At 43.9% G+C, this 17,716-nt stretch overlaps 1 protein-coding gene across 2 annotated transcripts; it reads left to right on the forward strand.

The window, feature by feature from the left end:
* The first annotated feature begins 72 nt into the window (after positions 1 to 72).
* cnot4a (CCR4-NOT transcription complex, subunit 4a) lies at positions 73 to 17,095 on the forward strand. 2 transcript variants are annotated; one of them, XM_014125792.2, is made up of 13 exons: positions 73 to 331; positions 2,153 to 2,359; positions 3,000 to 3,197; positions 5,567 to 5,653; positions 7,497 to 7,598; positions 7,937 to 8,062; positions 8,769 to 8,896; positions 9,048 to 9,278; positions 11,606 to 11,663; positions 11,924 to 12,185; positions 12,817 to 13,371; positions 13,797 to 14,060; positions 14,502 to 17,095. In XM_014125792.2, exons 2-13 carry the CDS (start codon positions 2,186 to 2,188, stop codon positions 14,891 to 14,893), a joined length of 2,577 nt encoding a protein of 858 aa, XP_013981267.1. In that variant the 5' UTR covers positions 73 to 331; positions 2,153 to 2,185; the 3' UTR covers positions 14,894 to 17,095. The 2 variants fall into 2 exon arrangements, with proteins under 2 accessions (XP_013981267.1, XP_013981268.1); XM_014125793.2 differs by having other exon boundaries at positions 13,797 to 14,057.
* The last annotated feature ends 621 nt before the right edge of the window (positions 17,096 to 17,716 follow it).

Consider the following 17,716-nt stretch of genomic DNA (forward strand, 5'->3'; position numbering starts at 1 on the left):
TGTTGACTGAAAATACAATTAACTATATTTCCCACAATGCACTGTTGATAACCTTCTGCGCCGCCGCAGTATGTACTGAATGCTTGCTTCATTCACTCCTCCCTATTTTAATGCTAGCTAAGATGGTGGTTAGAGCGTATCTTCTTTACAGATAAAAAAAAAACAAGAAAAGGACAAAACATCTATCAAGCCTTTTGAATTATAGCGCAATAATAAGCCTAACATAATCTAAAGTGTCTATACAAATCTGGACAGTTCAGAGACATCAGCAATCCCCGCCCAATTTGGTGTGACTGTCCATTTGGAGTGGAATCCCTGTAATACGTACAGGGTGAGTAGCTAGCTAGTCGAAACTATTATTGTAACTGTTGATAATTTCGTGGTAACATAACATTTAGCTTCGTGGTGCATGAACGAAGTTATACAGTTTCTGCCTCAATGCCATCCTTTTGCATTGTTGCCTTGCTAGTTGTGGATTTAATGAAATGTCAATGGTTTACTGAGTGTCTGAGTCTGTTAGCTCGCAAGCTAACGTTAGTAGGCCGCAGTCGCTAACTAGCTAGGTAACTCCGAATGCCAGCCTAGATTCTGAAGTTAGCTTGTTTGCTAATGTTAGCCTTTTAGCACCTTCGTTGGTTAACAAGCTGTCACTTTGTATTCACACGACAGTGCCTGTCATGTGAACGTTTGGTATTTACTCAAAGCAAAATGTCAAATGGACGGCATTTTACTCGTTGACTTGGGTCTTACTCATATTTTATTGTTTAGGCACCTGACCGGCTTTTTCCGAGCTAACTAACATATGTTATGCCGCGAGCTAACACAGGAGAGAATCATTGCAAACCATTAGCAGCATGCTAACGTTAATTACCTAGCTATTTGGCTTCATAGTATCAGTCATCTGACAATTGCTGCTTATAGTACTTGTACATCTGTATCATTTGTTGAGGGGACAGGGGCGCGAATGTTGGCGATGTCCGCTGTAGTTTAGCAACGGATTTAAATATGCGTTTGACCAACTTGTATTGTATTGGAAAGTACCTAATGTTAGTTGGTTAACTAGTGTTACCCATGGAGCTAACTTTAGCTAGCATGTAGTCTAGCTAGTTTGTCAGTGACCGTTACTTGTAATCAGCTAGCTAACTCACTGGTAGAGTGACTTCCAGTTTGCAATCTACTTCTATTAAAGACCATCGTGAGCTCCTCCTCAACAAACCCCAAGATTCAATAGGCCTGGTTTTTAATCAGTCTTTGATCTATTACAGTTGACAGCTACAAGAAGGTACGCCCTCCTACTGTCAAAACATCACATAATGTGTTTGTGGCTGGCTGTCCTTACCACAATCTGCTACTTTCGTATCAAGCTGTTGCCAATTGACCTGTAACACAGGCAAAAGTTGGTGATGATCCTCATAACGTTCAGCATAGAGTACTAAAATATTAAGACACCTGTACCACTAGTTAAGTGAGCAGGTTTGATTTAGGCCTAAGTTTTGCATTGTCACTAGTGTACTATTAATGTTCTCCACTATACAGGTTTCCAATCCAACCTTTTTTTTATGCCAGTAAAGTATGTCAGATAAAGTCTTGACAGGCTTGATGGAAACAGCAGATTTGTTGTTAAATGTAAAAAAAATGTTGACAAAATAATCTACAAGAGGTGATCTTTTTGTGTTGGTCAAATTAATTATGTGAGAAATGTTTATTTGCAAATATTGATATAGCAGCCATATCAAACTAACTTGATGGGAACACATCTCTGGATGGAAAATGCACATCTTTCTTTTTATGGGGATTGTTGTTGAATATTTGCATGCAAATCTGTTGCCAATTGGATGGAAACCTATCGATTGTTGACCATTTATTTACCTACTTAGAAAATAGTCCAAATAGAGTTTGTGAAAAGCAGAATTGTCTTTCCAGTCTCTATCCAATCTCATCTGCACATGAAAGGAAATGTCTATTTATTGCTGCACTTTTCGACAATGACTGTTACTTTTTATCCATCTCATTGTTTCATGTTGTGTGTGTATCGGTTGTATGCTGTTTATTGTTGAATCCTGACTGCACAACACATTTCCCAATTGGGACAATAAAGATAACTTGATGTCTTACTAAAGCTCCCATCCTGTACTACGCTCCTCCCTCCCAGCCGTGACACCTGCTCCCTTCACCGTGCCATAGGATGTCCCACAGCCCCGAGATGAAGGATGACTCTATGGAGTGCCCTCTGTGCATGGAGCCACTGGAGATTGACGATGTCAACTTCTTCCCCTGCACCTGTGGCTACCAGATCTGCCGCTTCTGCTGGCACCGCATCCGCACAGACGAGAACGGCCTCTGCCCTGCCTGCAGAAAGGTACGTAATCTATCCTAACCCCTAGCCCTTCTGCTGGCACTGTATCCGCACAGACGAGAACGATCTCTGGCCCGCCTGCAGAAAGGTACATAACCTATATTAACCCCTAACCCTAGCCCTTCTGCTAGCACTGCATCCGCACAGACGAGAACGGCCTCTGCCCCGCCTGCAGAAAGGTACTTAACCTATCCTAACCCCCTAGCCTTTCTCCTACACTTCTACTGGCACCGTGTCCGCACAGACGAGAATGGCCTCTGCCCCGCCTGCAGAAAAAGACTGGCTGGGTGGGGTTATGGAAATGTGACCTACAGTCTAGTACAGGGCTTTTCAACCCTGTTCCTGGAGAGCTACCCTCCTGTAGGTTTTCGTTTCAACCCCAGTTGTAACTAACCTGATTCAGCTTATCAACCAGCTAATTATTATAATCGGGTGCGCCAGATTACGGTTGGAACGAAAACCTACAGGACAGTAGCTCTCCAGGAACAGGGTTGGAGAGTACTGATCTAGTATAATATAATACTACTTTATTCATCCATCAGAGACAGAAATGATTCTACTCAGCTCCTAACTCTCCCCAGAAGGATATACTTATAGTCTGTACAGGTGAGTTTACCTGTCTATCTCTGCTCCTACCATCCAGCCGTACCCGGAGGACCCTGCTGTGTACAAGCCCCTGTCACAGGAGGAGATCCAGAGGATAAAGAACGAGAAGAAGCAGAAACAGAACGAGAAGAAGCAGAAGGTGACAGAGAACAGGAAACACCTGGCCAGCGTCAGGGTGGTGCAGAGAAACCTGGTGTTTGTGGTCGGGCTCTCTCAAAGGCTCGCAGATCCAGAGGTGAGACACCAGTGAGCTTACTACATTAATATACATTGAGTGTATATTAGATGTTCTTTCCATGACATAGACTAACCAGGTGAAAAGGATGATCCCTTGTTGATGTCACTTGTTAAAACTGCCCCATGTAGATCATGGGGCAGCAGGTAGCCTAGTGGTTAGAGCCTTGGGCCAGTAACCAAAAGGTTGCTAGATTGAATCCCCGAGCGGACAAGGTAAAAATCTGTCGTTCTGCCCCTGAACAAGGTAGTTAACCCACTGTTCCTAGGCCGTCATTGTAAATAAGAATTTGTTCTTGCCTAGTTTAATAAATAAAATGAAGGGGAGGAGACGGGTTAAGTATTTTCTAAGCCTTAAAACAATTGAGACATTGACAAAAGTGAAGTGCCTTTGAACGGGGTATGGTAGTAGGTGCCAGGCAAACTGGTTTGTTTCAAGAACTGCAATGCTGCTGGGTTTTTCACACTCAACAGTTTCCTGTGTGTATAAAGAACAGTCCACCACCCAATGGACATCCAGCCAACTTGACACAACTGTAGGAAGCATTGGAGTCAACATGGGCCAGCATTCCTGTGGAACGCTTTCAACACCTTGTAGAGTCCATGTCCCAGTGAGTTAAGGCTGTTCTGAGGGCTAAAGGGGAGGTATTCCTAATGTTTGGTATACTCAGTGTAGATATACTATATCAGTATAGACCAATCAGTCAAATGTATTTGTAAAGTCCTTCTTACATCAGCTGATGTCACAAAGTGCTGTACAGAAACCCAACCTAAAACCCCAAACGGCAAACAATGCAGATATAGAAGCACGGTGGAAAAACTCCCTAGAAAGGCCAGAACCTAGGAAGAAACCATTAGAGGAACCAGGCTATGAGGGGTGGCCAGTCCTCTTCTGGCTGTGCCGGGTGGAGATTATAACAGAACATGGCCAAGATGTTCAAATGTTCATAGTTGACCAGCAGGGTCAAATAATAATCACAGTGGTTGTTGAGGGTGCAACAGGTCAGCACCTCAGGAGTAAATGTCAGTTGGCTTTTCATAGCCGACCATTCAGCGTATCTAGATCTTTTTAGTTTTTAAGGTGGCAAAATTCCAGGAAACTTTCCAGAAATTCCCAGGTTTTCCAGAAATTGGGAATCCTACCACTAGGATTTTTGGAAAACCTGGGAAATTGAGTTTCCTGAATTTTGCAACCCTAGTTGACCTACCCTTTTTTGAGGATTTTTCTCTTAAAGCCTCACCGACCCAGAGGTGAGTCCATCATCAATAGTGTAGGAGACATCTAGGTAATTAGTTGTTTTTAGGATGTCCATATTTTCTCATCTGATTTCAGCTAAATGCCATAGATTTCTTCTATAAGTAACGTGATATACTATCCCATCCGTTCTACAGTTAACCCATGCATACCTTTTTTGCCTGGGAAATGCTTTTTTTGCATAGTACATAGTTTTATCGTAGAGTATTTGACGTTCACAGATGCCAGTGGAGATCAAAAGCACTTAGCACATTGATTGGAAATAGTTAACACCTCGCGTTAAATCTACTGAAGTCCCCACCCCTCCACTTTGCTTCAGTTATTTTAAAGGGATACTGCGAGATTTCAAGACTTGGGGTTGTATTTCTCATAGAGATGTATAGAGGTCACAATTGTTGTATCTGTCCCATTATGGTGTCTGAGTTTATGGGCAATGCCATTGAGACGGATACAACGTTGCGATCTCTATACATCTCTATGCTACAATGGGACAGAAAATGAGGAAGTGGATAATATGCTTATCAGTAAAATGTATGAATTTATAAAATATTGATTACTATGTGTAGATTATTAGCATTAGTAAATAACAGCTTTACGGTAGTTAGATTTATTTTCCTGCTTTTGAGAGGAGCTGGCTACTGTACCGGGAGACTTCCAGCAATTGTGCTAAGCTAACTTCAATCATCTCACCTGCACACAGAGACATAAAAATTGTATCCATTAGTTGTTCACTCCAACCCTGTTCCTGGAGAGCTACTGTCCTGTAGGTTTTCACTCCAACCCTAGTCTAGCACACCTGACTCTAATAATTAGTTGGTTGATAAGCTGAATCAGGTTAGTTACAATTGGGGTCTGAGTTAAAACCTGAAGGGAGGGGGGGTTGCTCTCCAGGAACAGGGTTGGAGTGAACCTAAAGGTGGGGTTGCTCTCCAGGAACAGCGTTGAAGAGCCCTGCTTTTAAGTAGTTGGACAAAGATGTTCACAATTTCATCTCACTATTCTGTTACTTGATCATATTTCTGGTCTACTGACCTAGCTATATTTGTTTTCCCTCAACTGTATTTATAAAGCTTTGTTTGTGAAAAATGTCTCCATCTCTATTCAATTCTGCACAGGTTCTAAAAAGGCCAGAGTATTTTGGGAAGTTTGGGAAAATACACAAGGTGGTCATTAATAACAGCACATCATATGCAGGTTCACAGGTAAGAACTGGTTCTTTGTGGCTCTCTTGGGAGGAGGGTGGCTCTCTTGGGAGGAGGGTGGCTCTCTTGGGAGGAGGGTGGTAACGGGGAACAGTCGTGGGTTCTATCGCCTTAGGGATCACATACTAAAATGTATACGGTGCCAGTCAAAAGTTTAGACACACCTACTCATTCAACGGTTTTTCTTTATTTTTTATTTTCCACATGGTAGAATAATAGTGAAGACATCAAAACTATGAAATGACACACATGGAATCCATGTAGTAACCAAAAAAGTATAAAACAAATCCAAATATATTTTTTATTCTTCAAAGTAGCCACCCTTTGCCTTGATGACAGCTTTGCACACTCTTGGCATTCTCTCAACCAGCTTGACCTGGAATGCTTTACCTACAGTCTTGAAAGGGGTTCCCACATATGCTGAGCACTTGTTGGCTGCTTTTTCTTGACTCTGCTGTCCAACTCATCCCAAACCATCTCAATTGAGTTGAGGGTGGTTGTGGAGGCCTGGTCATCTGATGCAGCACTCCAACACTCTCCTTCTTGGTCAAATAGCCCTTACACTGCCTGGAGGTGTGTTTTGTGTCATTGTCCTGTTGAAAAACAAATGATAGTCCCACTAAGCGCAAACCAGATGGGATGGCGTATCGCTGCAGAATGCTGTGGTAGCCATGCTGGTTAGGTGTGCCTTGAATTCTAAAATAAGTCACTGACAGTGTCACCAGTAAAGTACCATCACATCTCCTCCTGCATCCTCCTCCATGCTTCATGGTGGCAACCACACATGCGGAGATCATCCATTCACCTAATCTGCATCTCACAAAGACACGGCGGTTGGAACCAAAAATCCACAATTTGGACTCATCAGAACAAAGGAAAGATTTCCATCGGTCTAATGTCCATTTTCTTTTGTTTCTTGGCCCAAGCAAGTATCCTCTTCTTATTGGTGTCCTTTAGAAGTGGATTCTTTGCCGCAATTCTACCATGAAGGCCTGGTTCACAGTCTCCTCAGAATAGTTGATGTTGAGATGCGTCTGTTACTTGAACTCTGTGAAGCATTCATTTGGCTGCAATTTCTGAGGCTCCTAACTCTAATGAACTTGTCCTCTGCAGCAGAGGTAACTCTGGGTCTTCCTTTCCTGTGGTGGTCCTCATGAGAGCCAGTTTCATCATAGCGCTTGGTTTTTGCGACTACACATGAAACGTTCAGAATTGACTGACCTCCATGTCTTAAAATAATGATGGAATGTTGTTTCTCTATACTTATTTGAGCTGCTCTTGGCATAATATGGACTTGGTATTTTACCAAATAGGTATTTGTTCCGTATACCACACCTACATTGTCACACAACTGATTGGCTCAATGCATTAAGAAGGAAAGAAAGTCCACAAATTAACTTTTAACAAGGCACACCTGTTAATTGAAATGCATTCCAGGTGACTACCTCATGAAGCTGGTTGAGAGAATGCCAAGAGTGTGCAAAGTGGTCATCAAGGTTACTTTGATGAATCATAGATTTAACACTTTTGGTTACTATATGATTCGGTATATGTTATGTCATATTTTTGACATCTTCACTATTATTCTACAATGTAGAAAATATAAAATAAAACGCTTGAATGGGTAGGAGTCCAAACTTTAGACTGGTACTGTACATACTCGCTGTACTGTCAATTACTTTGGAGAAAAGTGTCAGATCATGAAAAGTGGGATTGAATTTAAAAGCAAATGGGTTCCTCTCAACTGTAAATAGGCAGGTTGTTACACACACTACATCTTTAATAAAAAGCTGTGTGTTTTCTTATCACCTATTCTGAATATTATAACTTTTCTGATCCACAGGGTCCCAGTGCCAGTGCCTATGTCACCTATATCCGCTCTGAAGACGCCCTCCGAGCAATACAATGTGTAAACAATGTAGTGGTGGACGGCAGAACACTCAAGGTGACCGAAACAGACAGTCAGGGCCAGTTTCTTTGACACAAATTAAACCAAATCCTGGATAACAATTCCCAATTGAGAAATTCCATTGAAGGTGCATTTTAGTCCAGGACAATGCTTAATCTATCTGGGGAAACTGGTCCTAGAAGTAACTGTTTGTTTACTTACTGTAAGGAACGTTATCAAATAAAGTACTATCTTATCTTAAATGCTATATGACCTTTCTCTTAGATATGTAGTAATATGATTTAGAGGGCAATAACTGAAGAGAACATTCATCAAGTACATTTTCACTGAGCTCTCCTTTTGTTTTTAAAAAATATATATTTTTTTAAATGCAGGCTTCTTTAGGTACAACAAAATACTGCAGTTACTTCCTCAAAAGCATGCAGTGTCCCAAACCAGACTGTATGTATCTACATGAGCTGGGGGATGAGGCAGCTAGCTTTACTAAAGAGGAGATGCAGGTAAAAAATCATTTTTATTCTTCCTGTGTGATTTGTTGGTGGGTGAATAGAGATGCCAAACAACTTTCTCTTGACGTCATGTACTGTTCTTGCCTGTGTGTCTACCTTGTCCCAGGTTAGATCTTGTTCTTTATTTCCTCTTGGATGTTTTAGTATCTGCCTTTTCAACCATGTTCTTACTTCAAGTGACTTTGGACCTCAGCATTAATGTTATTTGAAGCTGGTCCCAGATCTGTTTGTGCTGTATAGCCAATTCCTGATGTCGTTGTCATGCTAGATCAGGGTCTAGGTGGAAGCTGTGACACAGTTGAATTGAGTCGGGTGTCTGTGGTGAACAGTGGGAGCGTTGAGTCGGGTGTCTGTGGTGAACAGTGGGAGCGTTGAGTCGGGTGTCTGTGGTGAACAGTGGGAGCGTTGAGTCGGGTGTCTGTGGTGAACAGTGGGAGCGTTGAGTCGGGTGTCTGTGGTGAACAGTGGGAGCGTTGAGTCGGGTGTCTGTGGTGAACAGTGGGAGCGTTGAGTCGGGTGTCTGTGGTGAACAGTGGGAGCGTTGAGTCGGGTGTCTGTGGTGAACAGTGGGAGCGTTGAGTCGGGTGTCTGTGGTGAACAGTGGGAGGGTTGAGTCGGGTGTCTGTGGTGAACAGTGGGAGGGTTGAGTCGGGTGTCTGTGGTGAACAGTGGGAGCGTTGTGTGTTATGATTCTTAGGCCGGGAAACACCAAGAATACGAGCAGACACTACTCCAGGACCTCTACAAAATGAACCCCAGCTTTCTACAAACGTCAACGTGTGCAGGGGAAAAGTCAAAAAACAGATCTTCAAATTCTACACAAAGGTATGTTTGGTATTTTGGCTCTCCCCTATCTACCCAAAAGCAAATATTTGCCCTGGAGGCTGTGGCACTAACCGCTTGACCACCTTAGGCTTCTATTGATTTTGACCACACAACATCTCTTTATTAGATGTTTGTCCATTTATCACAACAGACCCAACAATGGCAAAGATGGGTGGCCGATTCTATCGGGGTACGGTGGCAAACTGGCCAATGGCCTGTCAGAGGACAGGAAGTCTCCTCCGCTGCTAGACTGCTGCCTGGACCCAGAGGGCATGACCTCCGATGGGTTAGGACTTGGCCTGGGGCTGGACACCGAGCTGGGGATGGGGTCTGGTCAGAGTGCTGCCCTCTCCCCCTTCTCCTCTAACTGTGACAGCAACAGGTAATATGGAACAGGGCTTCTCAAACTTTTTGGGTCACGGACCACTTTTGTAAAAGCACCCCCTCATACTCAGAACATTACTCGAGTGTGATTTAAAAAATAGCCTACAAGGAATTTTACTATGACGTCTGCATTACATGGCCAGACTAACCAATTCTCAGCCCCGGGGAAGGAACATTTTTAAAAGGTCTGCATTTTGACATCGGAGAGAAAATATTGCCGTTTTAAAGCGAATTTCCCGTAAATCTACACTTTTTGTCATGGGTCAGGTATTTTATTTTTTTCAGCTGTCAAGCTAATATCCTGCAATTCTACACATTTTGCCATTAGGCAGAGAGAACTTTGCACTGTAATTTAAGTTTTAAAAACTGCAGTTAAGTAAATAAAAATTGGGGGAGGAGTAGTATTGAGTTGAAAAATGTATAATTGGAGTGCTGTGGATACCAACATCCCTGTGAGCCTCCCAGGCCCATGTTGCCCAGGGTTAAGAACATACATTATAGATTAATATTATTACACACTTTAAATCTATTCCACGGATCCCTTGGCCGAAAGTCTCTCTTGTAATATTCATTAAAAAAAATTGTGTGTGGATAGGTGGATGGATACAGATCGAGAAATCTGCCCACAGACCCCCTGCAGTACCTGGATCCCACTTTGAGAATCCCTGATATGCAGTGCCTTGAGAAAGTATTCATACACCTTGACTTATTCCACATTTTGTTGTTACAGCCTGAATTCAAAATGGATACTCCATAATGACAGTGAAAACATGTTTTTAGAATTTGGTGCAAATTTATTGAAAATGAAATGCAGAAATATCTCATTTACATAAGTATTCACACCCCTGAATCATCTTTGGCAGTGATTTACATCTTTCTGGGTAAATCTCTAAGAGCTTTCCACACCTGGATTATACACTATTTGCCTATTTATTATTTTCAAAATTCCTAAAGCTTTGTAAAATTGGTTGTTGATCATTGCTAGACAACCATTTTCAGGTATTAACATGGATTTTCAAGTAGATTTAAATCCAAACTGTAACTCGGCCACTCAGGAACATTCGCTGTTTTCTTGGTAAGCAAATCCAGTGTAGATTTGGCCTGGTGTTTTAGGTTGTCTTGCTGAAAGGTAAATTCATTTCCCAGTGTTTGGTGGAAAGCAGACGGTACCAGGTTTTCCTCTAGGATTTTGCCTGTGCTTAGCTCCATTCCCTTTTTTTTATTTTTTTATCCTGAAAAACTCCCCATTCCTTAACGATTACAAGCATACCCATAATGTTATGCAGCCACCATGCTTGAAAATATGTAGTTGTACTCAATGTGCTGTATTGGATTTGTCCCAAACGTAACACTTTGTATTCAAGACAAAAAGGGAATTGCTTACCACATTTCTTTTTTGCAGTATTACTTCAGTGCCTTATTGCAAACAGGATGCATGTTTTGGAATAGTTTTTTTTTCTGTACAGCCTTCCTTTTCACTCTGTCGTTTAAGTTAGTATTGAGGAGTAACTACAACGTTGTGGATCCATCCTCAGTTTTCTCCTATCACAGCCATTCAACTCTGTTTTAAATTCACCATTGACCTCACGGGGAAATCCCTGAAATTGTGAGGCATTGGAAAACCTCCCTGGTCTTTGTGGTTGAATCTGTTTCAAATTCACTGCTCAACTGAGGGACCTTACAGATAATAATTGTATGTGTGTACAGTGATGATGTAGTCATTCAAAAATCATGTTGAACTCTATTGCACACAGTCGATGCAACTTATGTGACTTGTGAAGCACATTGTTACTCCTGAACTTATTTAAGCTTGCCATAACAGAGTTTGAATACTTATTGACTCAAGCCATTTTGACTTACATTTTTTTTATTCATTTGTAAAAACATTATTCCACTTTGATTATGGGTTATTGTATGTAGGCCAGTGAACAAAAAAATGCTACATTTTATCAATTTACAAAATGTGTAAAGTCAAAGGTGTGACTACTTTCTGAAGGCGCTGTAGAAGAATAAGACTTTATTAGTCCATTTTACAATGACAACAGAAATGTTGACATGTCACAGGCAATATATACTGGAGGGTTAAACCAAGCTTACTGAGAAGGCAGGCAGTACTATTCTGTACTGCATGGTTACACATTCACTATAGTTGCTGGAAACGTGCTGAAAAGGGCTGTGTGAACAGAGAATCCAAGCCAGCCTAGTTTGGTTCAGGTCAGAACAATAGAGTGAAAAGGTTATAACTCACAGGCCAAACTGGTCTCATTTTGGTCCATTTTAAATGCTGGTGGTGGGCCATGAAGATCATAGTCTGTTTCTCTTTAGTCCCAGCGACAAACCTCCGGAATCAATAAGTATGGTGAATGGAGAGACATTACAACAGGTACGAAGACCTTTACTAATGACTTCATTTCACATGTAGAAGTACAGAAATATGTTTTAACCATTTAAAAAAATGTGTTTTCAAGATTTGTATATAGATAATTACTATATTACATGAAGAATGTTGACGTTATTTAGGGAAATGATTGTTAAATATATGCAGAGTATACAGTTTCTTCGGATCCATTTCAAATATAACTGATTATTTCTTAAAAATGTTACATTGTCACAGACATTACCAATGTCCCCCCCCCTCTCCAGATGCCTAACAGTGAGTCCCCCTCCTCTCCTCCGGGGCTGACCAGACCCCCCAGCAGTCTGGTGGTTCCTATCAGTGTAGTGGACCTCACCGCCCGCTCGCCCTTCGAGGGGGCTGCTGCAGAGTCCCAGTCCCTGTTCTCAGACAACAGTAACTTCAGACAACCCAACCCCATCCCGTCTGGCCTGCCCCCCTTCCCTAACACACCTAGAGGGGGATGCGACTGGCCCATGACCCCTGAACCACAGAGCCTCTTCGCATCAGGTGGGTTGTGTGGGGTAGACACTGGGACAAATACACACACACACACTATTTGGTAGACGATGCGTCCTTTAACAGTGTAGTGTCGCCTCCCGGGTGGCGCAGTGGTCTAAGGCACTGCATCGCATTGCTAGCTGTACCACCAGAGATTCTGGGTTCGAGCCCAGGCTCTGTTGCAGCCGGCCACAACCTGGAGGCCCATGGGGCGGCGCACAATTGGCCTCGCATCGTCCGGGTTAGGGGAGGGTTTGGCTGGCAGGGATTTCCTTGTCTCATCGCGCACTAGCGACTCCTGTGTCAGGCCGGGCGCAGTGCACGCTGACCAGGTCGCAAGGTGTACGGTGTTTCCTCCGACACATTGGTGTGGCTGGCTTCCGGGTTGGATGTGCATTGTGTCAAGAAGCAGTGCGGCTTGGTTGGGTTGTGTTTCGGAGGACGCGTGGCTCTCGACCTTCGCCTCTCCCGAGTCCGTACGGGAGTTGCAGCGATGAGACATGACAGTAACTACCAATTGGATACCACGAAATTGGGGAGAAAAAAGGGGTAATAAAAATATGCAGTGTCTGCTCCACTGCGTTTCAGCTTTGAAACATAACCTCTAGATAAGTTTTCCATGGTTCTCTTCCTTCCCCAGACACGATACCGGTCTCGTCCTCCACAGACTGGCAGGCGGCCTTCGGCTTCGGCTCCTCATCCAAGACACAACAGCAGGATGACGACCTAGGCTTCGACCCCTTCGACATCACGCGGAAGGCCCTGGCTGACCTCATAGAGAAGGAGCTGTCAGTCCAGGACCAGCCCAGTCCACTGGGGTCCCCCGGGCCTTTCAGCCTCCACCACCCCGGGTCACACCACGGCCTTCACGTGCCCCCCTCCAACCCCAACCATTTCCCCAGCAGCATTGGACCTCCACCCCGACTTTCTCAGCTCCACCATAGGCAAATTTATAGTTCCTTTAGTTTCCCTGGTTCCCAGAGTCAGAGTAGTCATCATGGTGGAAGTCAGGCTCCACAGGCCGCCGCTGCAGCTCGGCATCCCTGGATGGACATGTCTCCCTCGGCACGCAGCAATAATCACCTCTCACACTTGAACCACTCGGCCAACACTGGAGGGGGACACGGAAACTTCCTGGACTTGAGCATGCCTCCTCAGCGCCACAGTACAGGGCTGGGAGGGATCCCCATATCAGGTAGGTTGTTATAAGACCCTGGCTCTGTCTTCTGGGAGTGTTGAGGTTAGGGGTCAGTTATGTCTTGTCTTAATTCAGGAAGTAAACAAAATTGAAATTGGAATTTCAGTTTAAATCCTGAATGGACTGAATTGAAATTCAGTTGACCCCAACTCTGAGTCATGTTTAGTACAGTCTGTCCAGTATGACTGTAACAAGGATTGAATGTCAAAACAAGTCATCGTTTTGCCTATTTTTCCCATGTAATTTGTTTCCTGCAAGGGCAAAATAACATGTAGATGTAGTTCTGTGTTTTGACCACTAGATGGCAGTCCAAAGCCACCTGTGAAGATGTGGATTCATCAAAAATCTGTATTAAATGAAGTAAATCAGCACTGCTTATTTTCTAATTTGTCCATAATTAAATAAAGATGTTCTCTCTACAGAAAGCAGCTGTTCTATAGACGGCCTCAATGTGAAAGAATGGCAGGCTGGCCTGAGAGCTCTCCTACCCAACATCAACATCAACTTCGGCGGTCTCCCCAACTCCTCCTCATCTTCCTCCTCCTCCTCGTCCTCCAGTGTGAACCACATCGGGCGGCCTAACCACCTGGTGGGCCCTGGGGGGCTCCACGGGCCAGGGGGACTATCTCACAGCCTCAGCTGGGACGGTACGGCCAGCTGGATGGACCCAGCCATCATCACAGGTAGTGAGTAACCCCAGACGTATTTATTACACAGGTACAATACGATGATGATGATAATGACTTTATTCTGTCATATAACATGCAGATATCTAACAACTATTTACACTAACTTATTAAGAGGTTTGAAAGTGTTATAAACAGAGTTGGACATGTCATCTTTATTTAGCCAGGATACTCTACTCACCAACAATAGTCAGTGTTTTCCAGGGAGCTCTGTAGACAACACTAAAGATACTAAATGGAAGTGGGTCTCCTACACCATGGTTTCTCCAACAGGTCCCGAGATCTCGAGCACGTTTTGGTTTTTGCCCTAATCAAAAGCGATGATGAGTTGGTTATTTGAGTCTGCTGTGTGGTGCTAGGGGCAAAAACCAAAGCATGCAGAGTTTGGGTAACTCTGTCCTACAGTTCCCACTCACTCACCCGTCTCTCTCCTCTCTTCAGGCATCCCAGCCTCGACAGGAAACAGTTTAGACCTTTTCCAAGAGGACCAGAACCCTCCCCACTGGCTCAAGTCCCTCCAGGCCCTGACAGAGATGGACGGCCCTGCCCTGCCTAGCTCCTCCCTCCCCCAGCAGCCCCAGAACCAGCAGCACCAGTCCCTCCACAGCCACCACCACGGCCTCCTAGACCAGGCTGCCTCACACCCACACCTCCCCCTCCACCACAGAGCTGGCTCCGGTTGGGCCCCTTACCTTCCCAGCCTGGCCCAACCCACACAGGCCAACCCCAGCCAGTTTCACAGCCCTCCCCCAGGCTTCCAGACAGCCTTCAGACCCCCAGGCCAGAGCGCTACAGAGCTGCTAAACAGCACCACTGCTGGGGACCGACACTAAAGACAGATTACAGCAGTGTCTCAACCCGATACAGATACAGTGTACACACACCAATCTGCAGATTATCAAATTATGAAAAATTATTAGCTAACAAAATAACAAGGCTGCTTTCTTTGTCCTTTCAACTTCTATCTTTTTTTCTGTTCTGACGGCCTGTTTGTTCCTTTGTTTTTTTTTCCGTGGCACATGACATGCATTGCTAGGTCCCCTCCCTTTTGGTCTGCTACCGGCCACGTCAACGCCTTACTGTGAGCTCCAGTAGTCAGGGGTGTGTTCAGTAGTAGTGAAACATTTTGAAAATGGAAAGTGTTTCTTATTGGACAGATAAATCCATGTAGTCCCTGCCGGTTTCACTTCGTTTTCTTTCGTTTGGTGCATAATAAATATGACCCAGGGGAATTGTTTGGGATCAGACACTGCTGTGAGCTTCACTTGAGGTCCGTCCTTTTATGATCTAGACGAGCACGGAGAACGGGAGCAATGCTAGTCGATAACTACAAACGCACAAGAAGCAAGATTAACTAACGTGGGTCATTTTAAGAAGTTAACTCGTGATCAAATATGAAATGGGTGAAAGAAGTGAAGTCACGATTACTCTCTGAGGATGAAGCAACAAAACGAATGGAAAATCTGCTCTTAAAGCTTTGCCCCAAATACCCTCATCCTCCCCACTTTCAACAGAACAGGAGACCTGAATGAAACTTTACGTTCCCTCCCTGCAGAGAAGCCCTGAAGTGGTTAACTTTGGGCATGTGACAAAATGCCTCAGTTTAACGGTTTAAGAGGTATGTTTGAGAATCTTTAGAGAAGTATTGTTGAGGGACTTGTTGTAGTTGGTTCAGATGACAGGAAATGATGCAGACAGATGGGCAGACTAAGACGTTAGGAGGGGTGAGTTGAGGGCACAGGCAGGCTGTACATGCTACGGTTTCCATGTTAGACACACGGTCACAATGGTGACGTTCCAGGCCGACTAGATTGTAGTCGTGCTGCACTCATGCAGCAACCAATGATCGACCTTTTGAAGTCGGTGTCAGACTGCTATATCATATGTGGTTAGCTGAGAACTGATCAGCTATAGCTGATTTAACTGTTTAGTTGAGAACACCTATCCAGGCGTTGTGAGATCTGGCTGGCGACTGCAATGTAGTCTGCCTGGAACGCGCCCAACCAATGACTTGTCTCATGCAGGTCATTAAAACCAACGTTCTTCCCTTTGGGGTCAGGGGTCATGGTGCCCCGTCCTGTAGTAGAGGGAAGGTTCAGTTGAACCTCTGTATCAGAGGAAGTAGCACCACCTAACAGGAGGGCTGGCCGACGGGTTAAAGAGTCTCGCCACTGTTCTCGGGTCGGAAGAAGAATAGGCCAAGACTCGCGATACCAGACCTCGGCACGTTAAGTGCTAATTCTGGTGAAACAGAGCGGTTGGCATCGAGGCTAGAACAAAGTACAATATTTAAAGACTGTTGGAAGGCTAATACTGGGACATCATGAAATCCAGGATTTGGTCTTATACACAGTGCCACTGTGTGGCACCTACAGTAGCTAAACCCTTATCAGGAGAACTACCAGAAAGCAGACAAAACAGAGAAATGAAGGGGTTGATGAAAAGGCTTCCAAGATATGCAGGTCAAAACTAATACTAATAAGGGTAGCCAATAGCGTTACAAGTTTCTGCCTTGTTAGACCCGTGAGGGCTTTCAACGAGGCCTTACCATGATATGAGAGGAGCTTGAGTGATTGGCAAGGGAATTAGTGTCACGATGTTCTGATATGTATCTGTATAAAACATATGAGAATGGAAATAATGCAATGTGATATCGTAAAGTGCTATACAAGACAAGCTGACAAACGACGGCTTGCAATTTAATCCAAGGAGCTCTCTGCCTTTCTCTGGGCCAAGAGAATGAATAACCTCTCCTCCCTTCACAGCCTCTTTCTTTTCGAGTCTTAACTCATGATCTCTCCATCTTTCTCTCTCTCTCTCTCGCTCTGTTCATCGCTCCCTCTTTCTCCTGCTGTCCCCTATTAAAACAGTATTCACCAGAAACAAGAACTGATCCAGGAGAAACTAACAGTCAGTTCTACTACCGTGGTTTTAAACATGATGCTGAGTTAAACACTCATTGAGGAGGTTAAAGGAATTGAACTGTCCTCTGCAGGTCTGGAAAAAGAAACCTTAAATAAAACGGAAAAACCCAATGCTCGATTTGGCTCTTTTTGTTTCACAGATTCACACTTTGTCACGTTTCCTTGTCGTTAAAGTATTACATTGACTGTTCTTAACTGTCATAACATGTTGATATAACCAGTTGTACAACTCGTAGGGTCTGTTTCCTGGACACGGATTAAATCCTATCCTGGACTAAAACCCTATTTCAATGGAGAACGTCCATTGAGCGTGCTTTCTACTCCAGCGCTAGACTTGTTCTGCACCCGGGAAACAGACCCCTAATGTTTCTGATGTAACGTAAGCTTGATCTCCACAGTGCGAAGACCTGCATTTATGACCAGTAGAAGATTTGAATGATCTTAAATGTGACACCACAAAAACTCAAGTCAATGAATCGTTACTTAAATGTTAAAGAGAGCAATTTCTTCAGGGCTGTATTTTTACTTTCTCTCCACTAGGGGTCAGTCTGTCTTCACTCCCTGCTGAGACTCTGCAACCCAAATTTAGTTTGTATCCCAAATGGCCCCCTATTCACCATATATAGTGCACTACTTTTGACCAGAGCCCTGTATTGTACTACAGAGGGAATAGGATGCAGTTTTAGGACGGAGACCCTGTCTACCCCAACAAAAGTGGGGAGAGCTCAGTGG

Source organism: Salmo salar, chromosome ssa10, assembly GCF_905237065.1.
Source record: "Salmo salar chromosome ssa10, Ssal_v3.1, whole genome shotgun sequence".
NCBI classification, from domain to species: domain Eukaryota; kingdom Metazoa; phylum Chordata; class Actinopteri; order Salmoniformes; family Salmonidae; genus Salmo; species Salmo salar.